This window comes from Erithacus rubecula (assembly GCF_903797595.1).
Source record: "Erithacus rubecula genome assembly, contig: scaffold_105_arrow_ctg1, whole genome shotgun sequence".
Taxonomy (NCBI): Eukaryota; Metazoa; Chordata; class Aves; order Passeriformes; family Muscicapidae; genus Erithacus; species Erithacus rubecula.
The window spans coordinates 392303-415068 of NW_027636354.1; the positions used below are offsets into that span (position 1 = coordinate 392303).

Here is a 22766-nt window from a genome sequence, read left to right on the forward strand (position 1 = left end):
GGGGGGGTCTCATGGGAATTTTGCTATTCTCATAAGGAAATTATGGGGTAAGTAAAGGGAATTTTGCTGTGTTTGTAGGGAATTTCGGGGCCTATATTGAGAATTTTGACAATTATGGCGTCTGCAACAGGAAGTTTATTTTTTTAACTTTGTATCCAAACATGGGAATTTTAAAGTTTCTATTAGAATTTTTGCAATGTTGGGGTCCTCAAATGAAATTTTGAAGGATCCCATAGAGGATTTTTGGGATTTTTGGTATCTCTATAAAAAAACTGGTCAAACATAGGAAGTTTAGTTTCTCTAGAGGAAATTTGTAGAATGTCATAAGGGAATATTTGGGAATTCAGTGTCCAAAAGTGGGAATTTGGGGGGAGGGTGAGGGATTTTGGGTGCTGAAATTAAGAAGTGAACAGCTGGCATGAACCCTATGAGGCCCAGGGCTCTGATTTTAGAGTGATTTTGGCTCCCTTGGGGGGTTTCAGGCCAGTTTGGGTATGTCTAAGTCCATTTGGGTGATTTTAGGAAAAAATGGGCACTTTCAGGGTTGATTTTCCGGCCATCGGGGAGATTGAAGGGTGATTTTGGGCCAGTTGTGTTGGTTTTTAATCAGTTTTGAAAATTTTAGACCCTTTGGTTAGAGTTTAAGCCCATTTGGCTGATTTTATGCCAAACCATGTGAGGGTACAGGGTGGATTTATGGATCTTTGTTTCTAAGCTAAACCTGATCAATTCTCAGACCAATTTTAGGACCTGTTAGATGATGTTAGGGCCATTTGCATGATTTTAGACCCCTTTGTGTGAATGTGTGCATTTGAGGCCCTTTATTGGTGATTTGAGGCCAAACCAGATCCTTTTAGGACTGCTCGGTGCTTTGGCCCCGCCCCTTTCCCCTCAGAGTACCCGCCCTTCCCTTCACCCCGCCCCTTTTCTCTCACAGTTCCCGCCCTTCCCTTGACCCCGCCCCTTTCCCCTCACAGTTCCTGCCCTTCCCTTGACCCCGCCCCTTTCCCCTCACAGTTCCTGCCCTTCCCTTGACCCCGCCCCTTTCCTCTCACAGTTCCCGCCCTTCCCTTGACCCCGCCCCTTTCCCCTCACAGTTCCCACCCTTCCCTTGACCCCGCCCCTTTCCCCTCACAGTTCCCGCCCTTCCCTTGACCCATCCCCTCCCAGTTCAGGATTCTGAATGGGGCAGGAGGAGGAGGGAGGGAGGAAGAGGCGCAGCGGCAGCAGAAGCAGGAGGAGACAAGGAGCAATTTGAGCGCGAGCCCAGAGCTGCCTGAACTCGTAGCCCCCCCGGGACCATCGCCCCCCATCCCGCAGGTGCCCAGGGAGGGGGAGCTCGCCCCCAATATCCCGGGTGGGGTCCCTGGGTTTGGAGGTTTTTGGGGGGATGTTTGGATCTTGCCGGGCTCTAGGGGCACAGATGCCCCTCGGGGGGACATCGGGGGGTCCCCGGGAGGTGTTTTTGGGGGTGCTGGTGGGTGTGGGCAGAGCCCTGGCGGGGGCGGGGGGATGCGGGTCCCCCCTCGGTGGGGGTTGGGCTTCCCGGGCCGGGCCCTGCGAGCTCTGCCGGGGCCCCGTGGGGAGCGCACGGGAGCAGCAGGATCGGTGGCGGGACAGCGGTTTGGGAGAGCCCCGGGAGAGGCGCGGCTTCCCTGAGCGGGAGCACAGAGAGAGGAGAGCCCCAGAAGGGCAAAGCGGGGAGCCTGAGAGGGGGGGACCCCTGGCATTGCCGGGACCCTGGCGGGGGGTGCTGGGGCTGGAGGGGCGGCATGGCCGGGAAAGGGGTTCGGGGCTCTCGGTGCCGCCAGTGGCTGCTCCCAGCGTGAGCCCAGTTGCTCCACACGTGTGCTTCCAGTTTTCTCGGCACTCCCAGGATGAGCCCTGTCACTCCCAGGCATTCCCCATTATGATGGAATTTGCCCCCAGCACGGTCCCAGTTGCTCTCAGTTCCTCCCAGGGTCACCGAAAATGAGAGAAAGAAACCAAAGCACCCAACAACAATTTTAGAGAGTCATGGCATAACTTTATTATCTGGGGAGGATGTTGTGGCCAGGATGTACCACAGAAATCATCTCATCCACACATAACCCATGTGTACAGAGAGAATCATTCCATGACTCTCATTTTTAGGAGATTTTTGTGATCTTTTATCCAGTCAGTACTCATAGAAATGAATTGGGTCAGTGTTCATTGGTCTCAACTTGCAAACACTCAATTCCTAGTATTTGGTCTCCTTTTGGATCCGGATTTTTTCCTTTCTGATGTTAATTAGATCTTCCATCCCTCATTTTCTTATTAGTCCTTTCAGAGATGTCTGCAGCTGTGCCAGAGGCAGAGTCTGGGGTGGATGTTCCTTGGTGGCCACTGATGGCCCTTGAGCATTCCAGCTGCTTCCAGTGTGTTGATGTGTTGAGTTCATCTGGCCCCTCCTTATGCAGCAATGCCCTGGAAAGAAAATTACATTTAGGGCAAAGGCAAAGAAAACCCCTTGATTAAACTTATAGAAAAAATTTTAAACGGATATGTTTTCCAACACCACTTTGGTCCAGTATGTTCCCAGTTCTCCTAGCACAGTCCCAGTCACTCCCAGTACTATCCCAGTATGAATCCAGTCTTTGCCAGCACAGCGCCACTGACTCAGACTCTCCCCCAGTTGCCCCAGCATGGTCCCAGTTTTCCCCCCAGCACATTTCCACTTGCTCCCAGTTAGGTCTCAGTCACCACCCCTATGGTCTCAGACACTCCCAGTATATCCCAGTTGCCCTGAACCATCTCATAGTCATTTCTAGGCACTCCCAGTTACCTCAGTGTGGTTCACTTGCCCCCAGTTTTATCTCAGTTCCTCCCAGTTCCTCCCAGTGTGTGGGCATTTGTTTCCCAGCATGGACCCTATAGCTCCCAAGGACCCCCAGTTGGGCTCCAATCACACACACTCTAATCCAACTCTCAGTATGAACCCATTATGATCCCAGTCACTTGCAGGCTGATTTTAGTCACTCACAGCCTGATTCCAGTGGTCCCCAGTGTGACCCCAGTTGCTCCCTGTCAATGCCAGCATAACCCCAGTAGCCTCCAGTATAATCCCTGTCACTCCCAGTATATCCCAGTCACCCCCAGCATGCTCTTAGTCACTCTCATTCCTTCCCAGTTGCTTTCAGCCTGATTCCAGTTGTTGACAGCCATTCCCAGTCCATCCCAGTATGATTCCAGTCACGCTCAGTGTGATCCCAGTCTCACCCAGCATGGACCCAGCTGCTCTCCCTGTGATCCCAGGATGATCAGAGTTGCTGCCAGAACAGTTCCAGTTGTTCCCAGTTCCTACCAAGATGATCCCTAGAATGGCCCCAGCCTCTCTCAACATTGTCCTGCTATCTCCCAGTTGCCCCCAGAGTGGTTCCAGTCTCCCCAGTGTGATTACAGACACTCTCATTATATCCCTGTTGCTCCAGTAAAGTTCCAGTTACCTCAGAATGATGCCAGTCTTTCCCTGTTATTCCCAGTTGTCTCCAGCCTGATCCCAGTTTCTGTCAGTGTCCCATACTCCCAGTTGTTCCCAGTATGATCTCTGTTCTGGCCTCAGTCCCCCCAGCATGGTTCCAGTACCTTGCAGTTGATCCCACTTGCTCCCAATGTGTCCACATTTTCCTCCCAACATTGGCCCAGTAGCTCCCAGTAACCCCCAGTCAGGTTCCATTCCCACCCTCTGTAATTCCAATGGCTCCAAGGATGATCCCAGTAGGACCTGTAGTCACCCCCAGTATGGTTCCAGTCATCTCCAGTGTGACCCCAGTCACTCCCAGATTCTCCCATTATTCTTCTAATCATGCCCAGAGTGAATCCCAGTCAATCCCAGTATGGCTCTAGATGTGACCAGCCCTTTTCCATCATTCCCAGTCTGATTGCAGTATGATCCCAGTCATTCTCAGATATTCCCAGTACTATTCCAGTCACTCCCAGTATGGTTCCAGATGTAACCAGCCCTTCTCCATCATTCCCAGTCTGATTGCAGTATGATCCCAGTCATTCTCGGATATTCCCAGTATTATTCCAGTTACTCCCAGTATGATCCCAGCTAGTTCCAGTAGGATCCCAGTATGACTCTGTCATGGGCACAGCTGTTCCCATTATCATCCCATGTGGTTCCAGTTGCTCCCATTTCCCCTCATTGTGGTTTCAGTCTCCCAGAGCATCCCAGTTGCCGCCAGCATGTTCCCAGTCACTCCCAGTTGTCCTCAGCTGCTTCCAGACTGTTTGCAGTTGCTCACAGCCTCTCCCAATCACCCTCAATGCAGTTCAAGTTGCTGCCAGTATGATCCAGTATGATCCCAGTCCTTCTGAGCATGGTTCCAGTTCCTCCCAGTGTGATCCCAGCTACCCCCAATTGCCTCTAGCACAGTCCCAGTCCCTCCATAGATGATCCCAGTACCTCTCAGCATGGTTCCAGTCATGCCCAGTGGCCCCCAGTATAGAGTAGTAGCTCCCACTTGTGGAAACTGCTGCTGGGGGTTCTTTCTGACCCCCAGGTGCTCTAGAGGCACCAGACTTCCAGATGCTCTACAGGCACCTATCTCTGGAGCTCTTAGGCTCCTAGTTCATTGGGTAATCCTAAAATAAGCAAAGCAGCTAATAGTTAAAATGGTTATTTATTACAAAGCACCTCTTATTACAAAGCACATTAGTCTCAACAGGCAGTAGCAAAAGCAATGGCAAGCAATGGCAAAAGCAGCAGCAATAAGCAAATGGCTAGAAGCCAGAATGGCTAAAGCAAGTGGCCAGAAGCTGAGTAGCTAAAAGCAACAACTCTCCGAATACATACTGTTATATAGGGTTTTCCCCAGAAGCTAAGATGCAAGCTCAGACCACTACTCTTGAACCTATTAGAATCCTGGTTTCTGAGCTCACCAGGTTACGTATAACAGGATGCAAACACTCAATTGTGTTCTATCTAAGAAATGTCAGCAATATTCTTACTATAACTCAGTTATGTCTTAAGTCCTGTATACAACTGCAGGCCTGGAGCCTCTACTGAAGATACCAAAATCTTTGCCTTTGAAAGAAAATGAAAAGTGTTTTAGGGCAAAGGCAAACAAAACCCCTTGATTAAACTTACAGAAAAATTTTTAAACGGATAGGTTGTCCAACACAACTTTGGTCTAAGCATGTTCCCAGTTCTCCCAACTGCTGCTACCACAGTCCCAGTCACTCCCAGTTAGGTCCCAGTCACCACCCATATGGTCTCAGACACTACCAGTATATTCCAGTTGCCCTGAACAATTTTATAGCCATTTTCAGGCACTCAAAGATACCTCAGTGTCCGAGTTTAGGACAAATTTGGGGAAAGACCTCCAAAGGACCGCCTCCCCCCCGCCCCCCCCCACCCCAATTCCTTCCTTCACTGGGCTCGGAAAGAATTTTCTTCAGGGGAAAGTGGAAAAAAACTTATTTATTAACAAAAACACAAGAGAAACACTTCCCAGCACAGACCCAGATGACCAAAAAAATTTCACTGAGAGAGAGAGGGACGAACTCGGTTGATCTTTGCTGGGAAGGGCGGCAGATCTTCTTTGGCAGACTTCCAGAGGCAGTCTCTGAGGTTCAGATCCGTCTCCTTTGGAGCCAGTGCAAATCTTCGGGATGAGGAGAAGAAGGGAGAGAGGGAGAGGGGCAGCCGGGGTAGCCAGCAGGGTAGCAAGCCGGGGGCAGCAAGAAGCGAGCCGGGGGCCAGCAGAAGCAGCAGCCGAGCTAAGCAGCCCGGGGGAGGGGCGGCCGGCAGCTCCATGGCGGGGGCAGGGAGAGGAGCTAGTCATAACATCAACCCAGGACACTCAGGTTGGTTCACTTGTCCCCAGTTTTATCCCAGTCACCTTTAGAAGAGTCCCTGTGCCTCTCAGTATCATTAGTTTTATTTTTTTTAGGGAGGGGGAATGTTTGGAGAATGCAGGACTGAAAAGCTGAGCAGAAAATGCCCCTTGGGGAGACACTGGGGGTCCCAGTGCCGACTGCCAGAAGAGGCAGCCTGGAGGAGCAGAGCCCTGTGTCCCCCAGGACCCCAAAGTGGGGAGCCCAAAGAGGGGGGAGCACCACTACTGGCAGGACCCTCAACAGCCTGGAGAGGGGCAGGGGGGACTCCTTGGACCCCCAGCACCCCAAAGCAGAGAATAAGGGGACAAAGGACCCTGGGATCCCAAAATCCCACAGCATCCCTAAATGGGGAGAGGGAAGAGAGGAGAGCTTTTCAGATTCCTGTGACTCCCAGCAGCCTGGGGAGGGCAGGCACCGAGTAGATGGGGGACCCCCAATAGGAGCGTGACCCCCAGCAGCTGGGACGGGGACCTCTTGAACACCAAAGGGGAGGGACCTTTCCCAGGAACTCCTGGGAGGCATTTTCTGGGCTGAGTGTTGGTGTTTGGGAGGTTTTCATGGACCTCAGATGCCCGGGGACTTCTAGAGATGGACTTGGGCAGGAGGAACCTCCAAGACAACACTCTCATCACATGTTTTTCTCCAAACCAGGATTTCCCATTCCCAACCCTTGGCCTGATGGAGGTGGAGGAGACTGTGAGAAAGAGGAAGATGGTCCAGGAGCCCCAAGCAGGTGAGGAGGAAGTCAGTGCCCCTTTCCCCCCTCTGTCCTGCTCCATCTCCCAGCCCAGCATGGCCCTGTCTTCAGGATAACCCCAGCTGCCAACGCTGTCCTGCCGGGGATACACTGGGGAGATCTCCTTCCCCTTCCCCCTAGCACGGAGGCAAATCCCAACCTCTCCTTCCTCGCCCAGACAAGGAGCTGAGCACGGAGACCAGGGAGGACAAATCCCTGCGGCAGAACCTCATGGAAGAGGCCGTTTGCAGCGGCTCCACGGTGCAGGAATCCAAAGGGGAAGAAAAACCGCGGCGATCCTGCACCAGGAGGGGCTGCAAAAGCAGATCACCGGAATCTGAAGAGGAAAGACCCAGCCTGGGCTGGGCAGGTGGCCAGAGATGGAGCCAGAGCTCAAACCTCATGGTCCATGAGCAGCCTTGTAATGGGGAGAAGCCCCACAAGTGCTCAGAGTGTGGGATGAGCTTCAGATGGAGGTCCAGCCTGATCCATCACCAGAGGATCCACACTCGGGAGCATCCCTATGAGTGTGAGGAGTGTGGGAAGAGGTTTCGCACCAGAGGCAATCTCCTCCTGCACCAGCGCACGCACACAGACGAGAAGCCCTTCCTGTGCCCTGACTGCGGGAAGAGCTTCCAATGAAACTCCAGCCTTACAAACCACCGGCGCATCCACACTGGGGAAAAACCCCACTGGTGTGAGGGGTGTGGGAAGACCTTCAGCCACAGCTCCAAGCTGATCTGCCACCAGAGGATCCACACAGGGGAGAGGCCCTACAAGTGTGAGGAGTGTGGGAAGGGCTTCAGGTGGTGTTTGGAACTGATCCGCAACCAGAGGATCCACACTGGGGAAAGGCCCTACAAGTGTGGGGACTGTGGGAAGGGCTTCAGTCACCGTTCCAACCTAATCATTCACCAAAGGATCCACACTGGGGAGAGGCCCTATGAGTGTTCTTTGTGTAGGGAGGGGTTTCCCACCTGCTCCAAGTTCTTCAAACACTACCAGACACACACAGGGGAGCGTCCCTACGAGTGTGGGAAGTGTGGGAGGAGGTTTCGCACCAGAGGCAATCTCCTCCTGCACCAGCGCACGCACACAGATGAGAAGCTGTACCGCTGTGCCGACTGCGGGAAGGGCTTCAGACAAAACTCCAATCTCACCAACCACCGGCGCATCCACACTGGGGAAAAACCGCACAAGTGTGAGTGTGGGAAGAGCTTCAGCCACAGCTCCAAGCTGATCTGCCACCAGAGGATCTACACAGGGCAGAAGCTCTACAGGTGTGAGGAGTGTGGGAATGGCTTCAGGTGGCATTCGGAACTGATCCGCCACCAGAGGATCCACACTGGGGAGAGGCCCTACAAGTGTGAGGAGTGTGGGAAGAGGTTCTCCCAGAGATCAAACGACCCAACACCAACGGAGGCACTGGTAAGGGAAGTCTTGTGAGTGCCCCGAGTGTATGAAGAGCTTTGTGTGCTTCTCCAATTCCATCCTTCACTGCAGGACACACGCTGGGCAGAGCCCTGGTGACCCACATTCCCTGGGATCCATGTTGGGAAGACACCTGCCTAGTTATCCTTTTGTTTTGGCCTGCCTTCTCTCTTCTCCATCTCTTTGTGTTCCAAATGCCAAGATCAATCTGTCACTTCAAAATGCCTTGTTCCCTCCTCAAAACAACTCAATCCCAAACAAACCTTACTGGGTTCCAGAGCCATTACTCATTCCAGAGCGGATGAGAAGGGATTGGAAGGCGATTGGGAGAAGTGGGATCCAAATTTGGAGCGGTGGGATTGGGATTGTGTAGGGCTGGCTGGGTGGGATCGATTTGATAGTAAATAAAACTTTGACAATTCCTGATTTCTGTCCCATTCACTTTCAGTCAGTTCCAGTTCTTTTTTCAGCGGCACCTTCTCAGTTGATTGTGTTTGTGTTCTCCTTTCTCTCCTGCCTCTCTCTGCCTGCTCTGTTTCTCTCTCAGGGTCTCCCTTGGCCCAGGGCAGCTCCCACCATAGACACTGTCTAACTTGATTTCCACTGCAGGAGCTCCAACAGCCATAGGTGAAGTTCTGAAGGCTGGCAGTGAAATGTCCCTGTAAGATCTTGCTGCTCTTGGCTTTTGACCCCTTCTGAAGAGCTTTGCCTTCAAGGGCAGGAACATCTTTTCCTGGCTGGGAGCTGGAATTCCAGAGCCTGGCAGTGTGAGCCCTGCAGGACCACGCAGACTGGGATCATGGGGGCTGGGATCACATGGGCTGGGATCCTCCAGACTGGGACTGCACAGACTGGGACCAAATGGATCAGGGCCATGCAGACTGGGATTGTACAAACTGGAAGCACATGGACTGGGATTGTACAAACTGGGAGCACATGGACTGGGATGGCTCCACCAGAAGGATGCGAAGTGAGGGGGCCCCTCCCCATCCAGGGCCCCCTTCCAGTCCAACTCGGGAGCACAGCCAGAAGTCCCCAGAGTTAATGTGTAGGTCCCAGAGTGCTCACAGTGTGATCCTGGTGCTGATCACAGTCCTGGTGCCGGCCTCAGTATCACTCTGTCTCAGAGCACTCCTGGCGTCGACCTCGGTTTTGTTTCTGATCCCAGTGTTGATTTCAGTCTTGGAGCAGTCCCGGAGTGCTCCCTGTGCTCATTCCAGTCCTGGTGTTGGTCTCGATCCCAGAGCAGTGCTGGTCTAAGTCCCAGTGGGTCTTATAGTCGCACCAGTCTCAGTTTTGATTCTGGTGCCACTCTCAGTCTTAGTCCCAGTGCCAGTTCTGGGGCTGGTTTGGGCTCAGTCTCACTCCCAGTCCCAGTGGCAGTCTTGTAGATGGGCCAGTTTCTGTTCTGGTGTCAGTTCTGTTCCTGGTCTTGGTCTTCGTTCAAGTCCTTGGCCATTTTATCAATGATAGAGAGAGAGACTACGGGCTCGTGATCAGAATCCAAATTTATTGTGAGCTACATTTGTTTATATACAATTTTTAGGAAGGCAGTCATTTTTTTACTTACATTCATTGTGTTAAACATCACCCAGACAAACTTTACATTTCTATTTATTTAGTTCAATCTTCTTTCCTGTTGCCAGTCTTGATCCAATCTTCTTGTAATCATCAAAGCTCTGTTGGTTCTTGCCAAGGCGTCCTGGTTATCAAACTGCACATGCCAATTAAATCCACAGCACTCTCTCATCTTCCAAAGTGCTGGTCTCAGTCTCGGTCCGATAGCAGTGCCAGTCTCGGTGCTGGTGCTGGTTCTGTTTTCAGTCTTGGACTCAATGTTGGTCTTGGTCTCAGTTTTAGAGCGGTCCCAGTGCTGGTACTGGTGCCGGTGTTTGTCCCGGTGTGCTTCCAGCGCCAATCTCAGTCTCAGTCCTGGTCCCATATTGGTGCCAGTCTCGGTCCTGGTGCCAGTATCAGTCTTGGTGCTGGTTCTGGTGCTCCTAGTTGCAATGTCAGTCTCAGTCTCGGAGTTCTCCTGATGGTGGTCCCAGTCCCAGAGCAGTCCTGGAGCTCTCCTGGTGCCAGTGCCAGTATTGGTGTTGGTCTCAGTCCCAGTCTTAGTTCCAGTTCTGGAGCGGTGCTGGTCTCAGTTCTGGTGTTGGTTCTGTTCCCTGTCTTGGTCTCGGTCTCCATTCTGATTTTGGCCTCAGAAATGGTGCTGTTGGTGGTTTGGTTGCTGGTCTGGGTCCCAAATATTTTAGGCCCATTTATGTGATTTTATACCAAGCTAAAGTGTTTTAGGCTGGATTTTAGGCGCCTTCAGACAATGTTAGGCCAATTTGGATGATTTTAGACCTCTTTGTGTGGATTTGAGGCCCCTCTGGCTGATTTTAGGCCAACCCTGCTGCAATTAGGATGAATTTGTGCCCCTTTTAGGTAATTTTAGGCCAAACCAGGCCCCTTTAGGACCATTTGGCCTTTTGGCCCAGTTCTTTCCCCTCACAGTTCCCGCCCTTTTCTGACCCTGCCCCTTTTCCCTCATAGTTCCTGCTTTTTCCTTGACCCCGCCCCTTTCCCTTCAGTTTTTGCCCATTAGCCTCCCCCATTTCTATTCACAGCCCCTGTCAATCATTATCCCCTCCCCTTTCATTCGCACCGAGCCCTTGTGTTCGCTCCGCCCCATTCCCCTATAAGCCCCGCCCATCTCCTGGCGCATTCACCCCGCACATGCTCAGAACACCCGGAAGTGCTTCCCGGGCGCCGCCATCTTTGCTTCTAGTCCTCCATTCCAGCTTCAGCGTGTCTGAGAGCTGCGGTGGGGCTGGAGGGGACCCATAGGGGATCTATAGGGGATCTATAGGGGACTGGGGTGGTCTTAGTGTCTGTATAGAGGATTTGGGCTTGTCTATAGGGGATTTGGGGGGCTCTGGGTGTCCCTAAAGGTGGTCTGGGAGGTCTATAGGAGATCTATAGGGGCCTGGTGGAACCTATAGAGGGTCCAGGGGGGTCTCATGGTCTCTAGAGGGGAATTTTGAGGTCCTTAAAGGGTATTTCTGGGTATTTTGGGCTCTGTCTAGGGAATGCTTGGAGTCCTTATAGGAATGTTGTGGTTCTGATTGAGAATTTTGGGGTCCTTAAAGGGAATTTGGAGGTCTCTTGGGAATTTTGGGGTTCCCATAAGGAAATGGGGCAATTAATGGGAATTTTGTAGGGAATTTTTGACTCTGTGTTGAGAATTTTAAGAAGTATGGGGTCTTCGCCTGGAATTTTTTTTTTTTTTTTAAGTTCAAACATGGGAATTTTTAGGTCTCTATTGAGAATTTTTGCAATGTTGGGGTCCTCAAATGGAATTTTGGAGGATCCCATAGGGAGTTTTTGGGGTCTGTATAGAGAAACATGGGTCCCAAAATGGGAAGTTTGTGTTCTCTATAGTAAATTTTTGGGATCTCCGTAGGGAATATTTGGGAATTTTGGTTCCAAATGTGGGAATTTGAGGGGGGGAATTTTAGGTGCTGAAATATGACAGTGAAGATCTGGCATGAAGCCTGTGAGACCCAGGGGTCATCCCAAAGACCCCCAGACAAACAGCAGAGCAACCTAAAAGGAGCAATGTGCAAGGAGGCGTGAAAGCGATTTCCATATGAAGCGAGGAGGCGATGGATTTGTGTGAGGCGAGTTGTGCATTCCTGGTTTGTAGGGAATAAAAGGAGAGGCGCAGGTGGCCACAGGTGTGCGTGTTTTGGAGGAGCTGTCCCCCACGCACCGCAGCGCTGAATAAATACACACCTGCTCTTAGAACTTCTTTTTGTGGGTTTGAGAGTGTTTTTCTGTGCTTCACCATGACCCCTCCCCAGACCTTCCCTGGCCCCTCCCAGGACCCCCCAACACAAGACCCCTCACCAAGACCCCCACGACCCCACCCAAGACTCCAAGACTCCTTCTCAAAGTCCCTCCAGAACCTCCCCAGCCCCTCCCAAATCCTTCCAAGGACCCCCCCAGCCCCCTTCCAAAACCCAGCCCAGGACCCACCAAGAGCCCTTCCGAAAGTGCCCCCACGACCCCTCTTAGGACCCACAGACTACCCCAGACCCCTCCCAAAAACCCCCCACGATCCCACCCATGACCCCCCTGACCCTTTACAGGACCCCCACACCCTCCCAAAGCGCCCCAATACCCCATCCAGACTCCCCCAAGACCTCTCCCCAAAGCACCCGCTACGATCTCTCCCAGACCCCTCCCAAAAGCCCCCCAGACTCCTCCAAAAACTCCCTCCATGACCCCTCTTAGAACCTCCCAGATGCCCCTAAACCCCACCTGACCCCTCTTTGGACCCCAAGACCCCCTCCAAAACCCCCAAGGATCCCCCCAGGCCCCTTCCCAAAACCCCCCAGACCCAACCCCAATCCCAACCCGGGACCCTCCAGAGCCTTCCCAGATCTCCTGAGGCCCCCAAAACCCTCCAAGGACCCCCCAGAGCCCCCAGTATCCCCCCACAAATCCCCCAGACCTCAGCAAGATCCTCTCAGGACACTCCCAAAACCTCCCCCAGGACCCGTCTGAGACCCCCAGACTCCTCCCCAAGACCTTCCAGACCCCTCCCAAGGTCCCTCCCCCAAACTCCCCCCCGAAACCCTCTGAGAACTCCCCCTGGACCCTCCTCAAGACACCCCCAAAGCCCTCCCAGATGCCCCCCACCCCTGCCCCACCTGTCCCTGCGCCACCTCAGCAGCTCCCGCAGCCCCTCGGCCTCTCCCAGCGCCTGCCCCGCTCTCTGCAGCGCCTCCCTCAGCGCCCGCCCGAGCCCGGGGCGGGTCCCGGGGGCTGGGGGCGCCTCTCCATGGCCGGCCCTCGGGTCAGAAGGCGCCACTCCCACCTGGCTTCTCATTGGCTGCAGTGGCGCGCGGAAGGCGGGTGCTGCTGAGGGGAGCCGCGCGCTGATTGGTTGGTTCGGGAAGAGGCGTCGCTATTGGCTGAGAGGGGCCCGCGCACACGGTAGCTGGAGAGTGTGAGGGGAGAGCGGCCGTGTAAGAAGCTGAGGTGGGGCCGGGGGAAATGGGGGGATCTGGGGGGAATCTGAGGGGAATTGAAGGATCTGGGCTGCTTTTTGGGGGGGTCTTTGGTGAGAAATGGGGTATCTGAGATGGGTCTGGGGCGGATTTGGGCAGGTTTGAGGTAGGTATGAAGGAAATGGAGTGGTCTCAGGTGGGTCCAGGATGCATCTGGGGGGAATTTGGGCGGTTTGAAGGGTTTTTGCGGGGTCTGAGGTTGATCTGGGGGAGAAATTTGGGGGGGGGGGCTGCGTTCTGAGGTGGACGGAACTGGGGGCTGTGAGTTGGTTCTGATGAGAAGTGGGAGATTGTGGAGATTTGGGACGGATTTGGGGGAGGTTAAAGGGAAATAGGGGGTCTAAGGTGGGTTTGGGGGAAATGGGGGGTCTGAAGGGGCTTTGGGTTGAGCTTGAGAGCGTTCAGAAGGTTTTTAGTGGGGTCTGAGGGGATTTTTGGGGGTTGTGAGAGGAACTGGATGGGTCTGGGGGGTTTGGGGGAGTGAGGGGTTTTGGGGGGTTCTCAGGTAGGACTGGGGTAAATTTTGGGGGGTCTCAGGTGGTTCTGACCGAGTTTGGAGGGATCTCAGGTGGGTCTGGGGTGGATTTGGAGGTCCCAGCCTCCCCTTGAAACCCCCTGTCCCCACAGAGGGTCCTGGCCATGGCCGTACAGGACCCCTGCCCCAACTACACCATCGACATCAACAACTCAACGAGGAGATCAAGAAGGATGGTGAGGGGCTGCTGAGGGGCTGTCCCCATTGTCACCTGTTCTTGTCCCTGTCCAGACTGTCACCTGTGTGTCCCCACTGTCACCTGTCCTTGTCACTGTCCCCATTGTCACCTCTCTCTATGTCCTGTGTGTGTCCCCAGAGCTGTCCCTCTCCCCACTGTCATCTGTCCTTGTCACTGTCCTTGTCACTGTCCCTGTGCCCTCACCTTGTCCCCATCGTTTCCTTGTCCCTGTCATTGTCCCATGTGTCCCCAGAGTCAAAGCAGTCCCTGTCCCCATGGTCACCTGTCCTCTCACCCTGTCCCCATCATCACCTCTGTCCTTGTGATTGTCCTTTCTGTCCTTGTCCCCAGAGCTGAAGGCGTCCCTGTTGTCACTGTTACAACCCCATTGTCTCCAGTGCTAAAGGGGTCTGTGTCCCCATTGTCCCTGTGCTGTCCCCATGTCCTTGTGCTGTCCCCACTGTCACCTGTTCCATGGTGACCGTGCTGTCCTTGTGTCCCCACAGTTGAAAAACTCCCTTATTCTGGGAAAAAGCTTGAAATACTGATTAAAAAAAAACCAAAAAAACAAACAAACAACTTAATTCCCTAGGATTACTCTCAAATTAAATTGGGAATAACCCCAAAACTTTTTCTACAAGAAGGCCATGGTGAGACACAAATTTGGGAGAAAATACCAAGATTTGGAGAAAGAATCTGAAACTTTGTAGAAAAATCTTGAAATTCTGGGGAAAATCCTGAATTCCTGGGGGAAAAAACCAAAAATGCAGCTTCAAATATTGCTAAAATCCATCCTGGAACCTCCCAGAGCTTCTCCTTCTATGAGCAACCTGTGGTCAGAGCCTAATCCTTTGGTAAAATACCTGAATTTTGGGAAACATTCTGAAATTCTGGGGAAAAACCCCTGAAATTCTGGGAAAAAACAAAAACCCCAGTATCAAATGCCCCCAAAATCCCACAAAAAACCCCAAATCCAACCAGGAATGCTCCAAAACCCAACCAGGAGCTGCCCCAAGGCTTCCTGTGATACAAGCAACTCATGGTGAGAGCTAAATCCTGGGAAAAATCCTCTGAAATTTGGGGAAAATCCTCTGAAATTCTGGGGAAAATCCCAAAATTCTGGGAAAAAAACTGAACTCCAGCCTGCAATTCCCAAAGGTTTCCCTTCTATGCCAAGCCCACGATGAAACCTCAAATTCTACCTGGATTCCCTAAAAATCTTTTGGGAACTCCCAAATCCCCCTAGGAACTCCTCTAAAATCTCTGAATTCCCCCCAAATTCCTCAGAAACTCCCAAATCCCCCCCCCGCCCCCCAAATCTCTCTGAATTCCCTCAAATCCCTCAGAAAACCCCCAAATCTTTGCTGGAAATGCCCCAAATCCCCCAGAAACCCCCAATCTCTCAGAAACTCAAAAATACCCCTCAAAATCCCTCAGAAAACCCTCAAAAGCTTCATAGAAATGCCCCAAATCCCTCAGAAACCCCAAAATTCCATCTGGAACCTCCCAAAATGCCTCCTGGAACTCCCCCAAATCCCTCAGAAACCTCAAAATCCCTGCTGGAAATCCCCCAAATATCCCTCAGAAATCCCCAAATCCCTCAAAAAACCCCAAATCCTCTTCAAAATCCCTCAGAAACCCCCAAATCCCTCAGAAACCCCAAGATCCCTTCTTGAACCTCCTCAAATTGCCCCAAAATCCATCAGAAACCCCCAAATGTCTCTTGGAGCTCCCTGAAATCCCTCCTGGAAATCTCTCAGAAAAAAATCCTTACCAAAACCCTCTTGGAACCTCTCCAGACCCCTCAGAAACCCCAAAATCTCTCGGAACTCCCACCAAATTGCCCCCAAACCCCTCAGAAACCCCAAAATGTGGGAAGTGCCATTGAAGAGGATCCAGTTCATCAAGATGGACTCGGACATCGCGGCCAAGATGAAGGGAATGTTCGTGGAGCTGGAACAGGACAAGGGGACATAGGGAACAGTGCCTGGGAGTTATGGGGTCAGTTCTGGGGTTTGGGGGTCAGTTCTGGGATTTGGGGTCAGTTCTGGGATTGGGATCAGGATCAGGAGCACAAACGGAACAAGCGCAAGGCCAAGGGTGGGGATGCACCTGGCCCCAAAAAGGGAATAGGGCACAGGGGGCACAGGGAGCTGTGCCTGTGAGTTATGGGGTCACTTAAGAGAGATGGGGTTATGGGATTTGGGAGAGGGTAATTTGGGGTTCTCTCTATGCCTTTGGTATAACTTGGGGTGTTTTTGGGATAATTTGGGATTCTCTCTGTGCTTTGGGGTAACTTTGGGCAGTTTTTGGGGTCTCTCCTCAGGGGATGCTGCCGCTGGCGCAGCCACCCCAGATGCTGCCACACCTGGGGGGGAACTGCCCTACATCCCCCTGGGGCATGATCCCATCCTGGGAATGGCCCCAAACCCTGGAATGGCCCCCATGCCAACCCCATAGCCTGTGAGTGGCCCCCTAACCAGAGTTAAAGGGATTTATAGGGTTAATGGGGGATCGATGGGGTTAATGGGGTCACATGATCCCACCTCTGGAATGGCCCCAAATCCTGGGATCCCCCCAGGAATGGCCCCATCCCCAGGGGATTTTGAGTTTTTGGCAGATTTTTGGTGATTTTTGTGAGATTTGGGGGGATGTTTTGGTGTGTATCCGGTGTGACTTTGGGCTGGTTTGGGGCCAATTTTGGCTGGTTTTGGGGTAATTTTGGCTGGTTTTGGGGCTGCTTTTTGGCTGATTTTGATCTGATTTTGTCTGTTTGGGGCTGATCTTTGCTGATCTTTGCTGATTTTGGGTTGTTTCCCCTGTTCCCAGCTGTCAGAGAACCCCCCCAAACCACATTCTGTTCTTGACCAAGCTCCCCGAGGAGATCAAGGAGCTGATGCTGTCCATGCTCTTCCAGCAGTGAGAGCCAGGAATCGGGAATTCCAGGGGCTGCAGGATCTCAGTGTGGGGAGGGGGTGGAACTATGGGGGAATTATCAGGATTTTGGGGTGGTTTCTGGATTTTTGGAGGAATGTTTCTGGATTGGGGGTGGGGAGGGCAGGGGAATTTCTGGATTTTTGGGCAACATTTCTGAATTTTTGAGGCAAAATTCCTGAATTTTAGGGGGAACATTCCCAGGTTTTTTTGGAGGAACATCCCCAAACTTTTGAGGGGAACATTGCTGGGTTTTTAGGGGGAATGTTTTGAATTTTTAGGGAACACTTTTGAATTTTTGAGGGGACATTCCCAGGTTTTTTGGGAACCATTCCCGGATTTTTGGGGGACATTGCCATGTTTTTGGGGACCATTGCCATGTTTTTGGGGGAACATTCCTGAGGTTTTTGAGGGAACATTCCAGAACTTTTTGAGAACCATTCCCTGGTATTTTGGGGTGCCATTCCCAGGTGTTTTGGGTACCATTCCCAGGTGTTTTTGGTACCATTCCCAGGTGTTTTTGGTACCATTCCCAGGTGTTTTGGGTACCATTCCCAGGTGTTTTGGGTACCATTCCCAGGTGGTTTTGGGTACCATTCCCAGGTGTTTTTCGTACCATTCCCAGGTGTTTTGGGTACCATTCCCAGGTGTTTTTGGTACCATTCCCAGGTGTTTTTGGTACCATTCCCAGGTGTTTTGGGTACCATTCCCAGGTGTTTTGGGTACCATTCCCAGGTGGTTTTGGGTACCATTCCCAGGTGTTTTTGGTACCATTCCCAGGTGTTTTGGGTACCATTCCCAGGTGTTTTTGGGGACCATTCCCAGTTTTTGGGCTGTCCCTCGCTCCGTTCCCCGTGCCAGGTTCCCGGGTTCAAGGAGCTGCGCTGGTGCCCGGGCCCCACGACATCACCGGCATGGAGTTGGACACTGAGGTGCAGGTGGGCGCTGTCCACGGGGCCCTGCAGGGCTCCAGGATCACCCAAGGCAACTCCACAGAGATCTCCTTCAACAAAAAGTGACCCCAAACCTGCCTGAACACCCCCAAAACCGAAGAAAACCTGCCTGGATACCCCAAAATTCCAGAGAAATGCCTCAAAACCGCCCCCAAGACTCCAAAACTGCCTTCAAACACCCCAAAATTCCAGAGAAATGCCTCAAGACTGCCCCTGGATACCCCAAAACTGCCCCCAAACACCCCAAAATCCCAGATAAATGCTTTAAAACTGCCCCTGGACACTCCAAACTGCCTCGAAACATCCCAAATCTTTTCAGGCTGCCCCAAAATCTACTAGAAACAACCCAAAATCCCATAGAAGCACCCTAAAATCCCTCCAAACCACCCCAAAATGCCTCAAAGCTGTCCCCAAATATTCCAAAATTTCTCAAAACCAGTCCAAAACACTAAAAATCCCAGAAAACTGCCCCAAAAATGGTCCTGACCCTGCCTCAAACCTTCCACCTGCCCCAATCCCCCAGGTAAGTTCAGCTAGCACCAAATCCTACTTTCTTTATCCTAAACCTTTTTTTTTAATCCCAAATCCTCCTTTTTCAAACTTCAAAATCTTTCTTTGTGCCCCCCAAATGTCCTTTTCAGACCCCAAATTCTCCTTTTCCCACCTCAAACACTCCTTTTTACACCCCAAATCTTTTGAGCATCCCAAACCCTTTTTCCCACCCCAAATTCTCCTTTTCCCACCCCAAATCCCCTTTTCTCAACTCAAATCCTATTCTGTCCATCCAAAATCTCCTTTTCCATCCCAAAATCCCCCTTTTCCACCCAAAATCTTTTTCAATCCCGAATCTCCTTTTCCATCCCAAATCCTTCCCCTTTTACCCCAAAATCTCCTTTTCCCACCGCAAATCCCCTTTTAGGGTTCCCCAGGTATTTTTGGGGTTCCCCAGGGGTTTTTTGGGTTTTTCCACCCCCAGCATTGTACCCAGGGTCTCTCTGCAGCCATTGCATATGGACCTGCCCCCACCCCAAATAAATCCCAAATCAACTCCAAATAAATCCCAAATCAACCCCAAACCATCCCCAGATGACCCCTGCTGTGCCCCCCAGGGCTGGAGTGGTTTTGGGGGGCAGTTTGGGGTCTGGTGGGGTTGACCCCAAAGTTTGGGGATGAGGGAGGTTTGATCCTAAAGTTTGGAGGGGTTTGACACCCCAGGGTTTGGGATCAGGGGGTTTGACCACAGAATTTGGGGATCAGGGGTGTTGGACACCCCCAATATTTCAAACCCCAACGTTTGGGAATTGGGGGTTTTGACCCCAAAATTTGGGGGTTGGGGATGTTTGATTCCAGGATTTGAGAGGTTTTGACCCCCCCCAGGTTTGGGGTGGCGGTTGAGATCAAAACAATTCCCTGAAAACAGTGGCAGGATTGGGATTGGGAACAGGATCAGGATTGGGAACAGGATTGGGATTGAGAATGAAATCGGGATTGGGAATGGATCAGGATTGGGAAAGGGATCGAGGTGGCAAATGAGATAGGGATCAGAAATGAGAATGAGATCAGGAATGGGGACAGAAACAGAATTGGGAACGGGTGCAGGACTGGGAACAGGATCGGGATTGGGAATGTGATCAAGAATGGAACTGGGATCAGGAACAGGAATGAAATACAGATTGGGAATGAGATCGGGATTGGGAACAGATTTGGGATTGGGAATGGGAATGAGACTGGGAATGAAGGATCAGAAATGGGAATGAGATCGGGATTGGGAATGGGAACAGGATAAGGATTGGGAATGGGAGCAGGATAAAGATTGGGAACAAGAACGGGATTTGGAATGGCAATGGGATTGGAATTGGGAAGGGAAATGGGAATTGGAATTGGGAAAGGAAATGGGAACAGGATTTGGAATGGGAGCAGGATAAGGATTGGGATTGGGATTTGGAATGGGAATAGGATGGAGAATGGGAATGAAACAGGGATTGGGAATGTGAAAGGGATTAGAATTGGGAAAGGGATCGAGACTGGGAATGAGACTGCAATCAGAAACGGGAACAAGATTGGGAATGGGTAAGGAGATAGGGAAGTGGAACAGGAATGGGATCAGGATTGGAATGGGATTGGGATCAGGAACAGGATTGGGAATGGCATCGGAAAGGGGAATGGGAAGAAGATTGAGAATGGAATGGGAAATGAGATAGGGATTGGGAACACGACTGGGAACAGGAACGGGTTTGGGAACAGGAGCAGGAACGAGATGGAGATTGGGAACAGGAATGGGAACCAGGATCGGGATGCTAAAGTTGTGACACAAATGGGTGCCTTGGCTGGGACATCTCAAATTGGAGAAGCACAACCAGGATGGGCAGGAACAACTTTTCCTGGGTGGGAACTGGAATTCCAGAGCCTGGCAGTGTGAGCTATGCAGGACCATCCAGACTGGGATCATGGGGGCTGGGATCACATGGGCTGGGATCCTCCAGACTGGGACTGCACAGACTTGGACCAGATGGATCAGGGCCTTCCAGACTGGGATTGTACAAACTGGGACCATATGGACCGGGATGGCTGCACCAGAACAATGCGAACTGAGATGGTCCCGCCCCACCCAGGGGTCCCTCCCAGTCCTGCCCAGTCCCGTGTGGGGGCGCAGCCAAAACTCCCCTTAGTGAACAAGGAGGCCCCAGAGTACTCTCGGTGTCTGTCTCCATCCTGGTCCCGGTCTCAATTTCAGATTGGAGCAGTCCTGGAGCACTCCAAGAACTGATTTTAGTCCTGGTCTGAATCTCGATCCCAGAGTGGTTCAGGTCTCAGTCTCATTCGTGGTTCTATAGTGGTGCCAGTCTCGGTGCCAGTGCTGGTTCTGGTTTCAGTCTTGGTCTTGGTTTTGGAATGGTTTCAGTCCCAGTGGTGGTGCTGGTGCCAGTGTTGATCTCAGTGTGCTCCCAGTGCCAATGTCAGTCTCAGGCCCGGGCCTGGAGTGGTGCCAGTCTCAGTTCTGCAGCCGGTGCTGCTCTCATTCTTATTTCTGGAGGTCTCCTGGTCCCGGTGCTGGTCCCAGTGTCCGTCACGGTCTCAGTTTTGGTCCCAGTGCCAGTTCTGGGGAGGGTTTCAGTCTTGGTCCGAATCCCAGGGCCTGTCTTGAAGAGGTGCCAGTCTCGGTTCCGCTCTTGGTTCTGGTCCCAGTCTTGATCTCCACCCAGGTTCTGAGGCTGGTCTCAATGCCCGTCCCAGGGAATTTTATCAACGATTGAGAGACAGGAACTACTGACTCATGATCAGAATCCAAATGTATTGTGAGCTACATTTGCTTATACACCATTTTTAGGAAGCCACTAATTTTTTACTACATTCATTGTGATAAACATCACCCAAACAAACTTTACATTTCTACTTATTTGATTCAATCTTCTTTCCTGTTGCCAGTCTCGATCTAATCTTCTTGTAATCACCAAAGCTCTATTTGTTCTTGCCAAGGCGTCCTGGTTATCAAACTGCAAATGCCAATTAAATCCACAGCACTCTCTGTCTCAGCTTCCACAGTGCTGGTCTCAGTCTGGATCCAACAGTGGTGCCAGTCTTGGTGCCAGTGCCAGTGTCTGTTTTCAGTTTTGGATCAATGTCAGTCTTGGTCCTGATGTTAGAGCGATCCCAGTCACTGTGCTGGTTGTAAGAGTCGGTCTGAAGTTTCTCTGATCTGCCCCACAACCATCATCAGAGACCCCGGGACCCCACCACTCGCTCTGGACAGGAATTTCTGGCCTGGCCCAGGTGGATGCTTGCCAAAGACTGTTTGTGGGTGTGCTTGGTGCTTGCCATGGTACACTGCGCTCAGCAGGGTACTGGCTGTAGTGTCCTGTTCCACCTGTTTCTTGGAGCAATGGTCTATGCATACTATAGTCCATAAATCTCTCCAACTTTTGGCCAGAGGCCACTTGCTTTGGAAAAGGACTATAAAAAGTGACTTTCCTAAAGAGACTTTGAGATCTCTTTCTCCCCAAAGGATTGAAGATGCATCTCATCGGATGGCCACGAGGATGCGTCCCGTCTGTTGATAGCTATGTCCCATCCTTTCCCTCTCTCACACTCTCTCTCTCTTTTTGCTTTGTTTCCTTTACCTCTCTCTCTCTCTCTCCCTCAAAACTGAATTGTCACTCACAATAAACTGCATTATTTCTTTCTACTTAACAAAACCTGAGTCTCTTGCTTTTGTCTATTGCAGCCTGGGGTCGAACGAACCATCACGACCCCCGTTCGGGTTGAGCAGATTGTGACATTAAACTGGCGTCACGCACAGGATTTCTGACAGACACAAGGGTTGCTGGCTGTGTGTAGTCTGTAACAGGGGAAGGATGTCTTGCTCCAGCTGCACCTAGCTGGCCACCTCGACAGGGTGAGCCAGACTAGAAAGCAAGGGGGACATTTCAGATTTCCCACAAACTGCACACACCTAGGTGAAAAGCATCCCTACACTCAATTGAGGATTCTGTCCAGAAATTCACAAAAGATCTCTTGGTGCAAAAGGCAGAACTGTAATGTTCTTGTTGTCTATTACTTTGTATGTGTGTACTGACCTCCCTAGAGTTAGGGAGAATACTGCACAGGCTGAGGAATGCATGTGTAACTCTAGTTGTTTTTGTTGTTGTTTTTTGACTGCCTGGATCATGAAGAGACAAGCTGTTTTGTAACTAAGGTAGTACCTCCCAAGCAGTGTGGTCTCTTCACCCCCCCAGGGAAGAGAGGGGGCTGTGCTCAGCGGAAAGCTGTGCTTAAGTCTTGACCTCTCTGAAGTGGTGCTTTCCCCTTTGCAAAAATGACAGAAAAGCATAATACTAAAGATAAAGATGCATTCTTCACTTTACCAGACCTTCCCAAGGGGGAGAAGAGTGGGCACACAGTAACTGGTTTAATTTAGAAAATGTGATTGATAGGATACATTCTTTGCAACATGAAACAAAATTCAAACTGGGCAGAAATAAGACCATTCTCTGCTCACTTTTGGGGGCCTTACAGCAGCTATAGAAACTTGCTTTATGCAAAGAAGTGAAGAAAGAACTATTATTGACTC

General features: G+C 51.5%; 2 protein-coding genes and 2 long non-coding RNA genes across 5 annotated transcripts in view; 2 read left to right on the top strand and 2 right to left on the bottom strand.

Annotated features, from left to right (window-relative positions):
* The window catches only part of LOC306815200 (class I histocompatibility antigen, F10 alpha chain-like), a gene marked incomplete at its 3' end in the record, with an annotated part of 107857 nt that overhangs the window by 62431 nt on the left and 22660 nt on the right, over nt 1-22766 (top strand). The window lies entirely within an intron of this gene.
* Nucleotides 1046-7272, top strand: LOC306815178 (uncharacterized protein). 2 transcript variants are annotated; one of them, XM_079331806.1, is made up of 3 exons: nt 1046-1320; nt 6517-6598; nt 6780-7272. In XM_079331806.1, the coding sequence occupies exons 2-3, from the start codon at nt 6544-6546 to the stop codon at nt 7241-7243; spliced, it is 519 nt and encodes a 172-aa protein (XP_079187932.1). In that variant the 5' UTR covers nt 1046-1320; nt 6517-6543; the 3' UTR covers nt 7244-7272. The 2 variants fall into 2 exon arrangements, 1 of the variants encoding a protein (XP_079187932.1); XR_013777333.1 differs by lacking the exons at nt 6517-6598; nt 6780-7272 and adding an exon at nt 2043-2142.
* Nucleotides 11346-12972, bottom strand: LOC306815185. The gene is made up of 2 exons (XR_013777341.1): nt 12739-12972; nt 11346-11629 (listed from the first exon to the last, which is right to left on the bottom strand). It is a non-coding gene; the product is annotated as an uncharacterized lncRNA (long non-coding RNA).
* Nucleotides 18660-19121, bottom strand: LOC306815190. The gene is made up of 2 exons (XR_013777344.1): nt 18790-19121; nt 18660-18745 (listed from the first exon to the last, which is right to left on the bottom strand). It is a non-coding gene; the product is annotated as an uncharacterized lncRNA (long non-coding RNA).

Coding starts and splice junctions, on each gene's coding strand:
- LOC306815178 (XM_079331806.1), top strand. CDS start 6,544: ATGGAGGTGGAGGAGACTGTGAGAAAGAGGAAGATGGTCCAGGAGCCC. Junction 6,599..6,779: donor GGTCCAGGAGCCCCAAGCAG/GTGAGGAGGAAG, acceptor TTCCTCGCCCAG/ACAAGGAGCTGAGCACGGAG.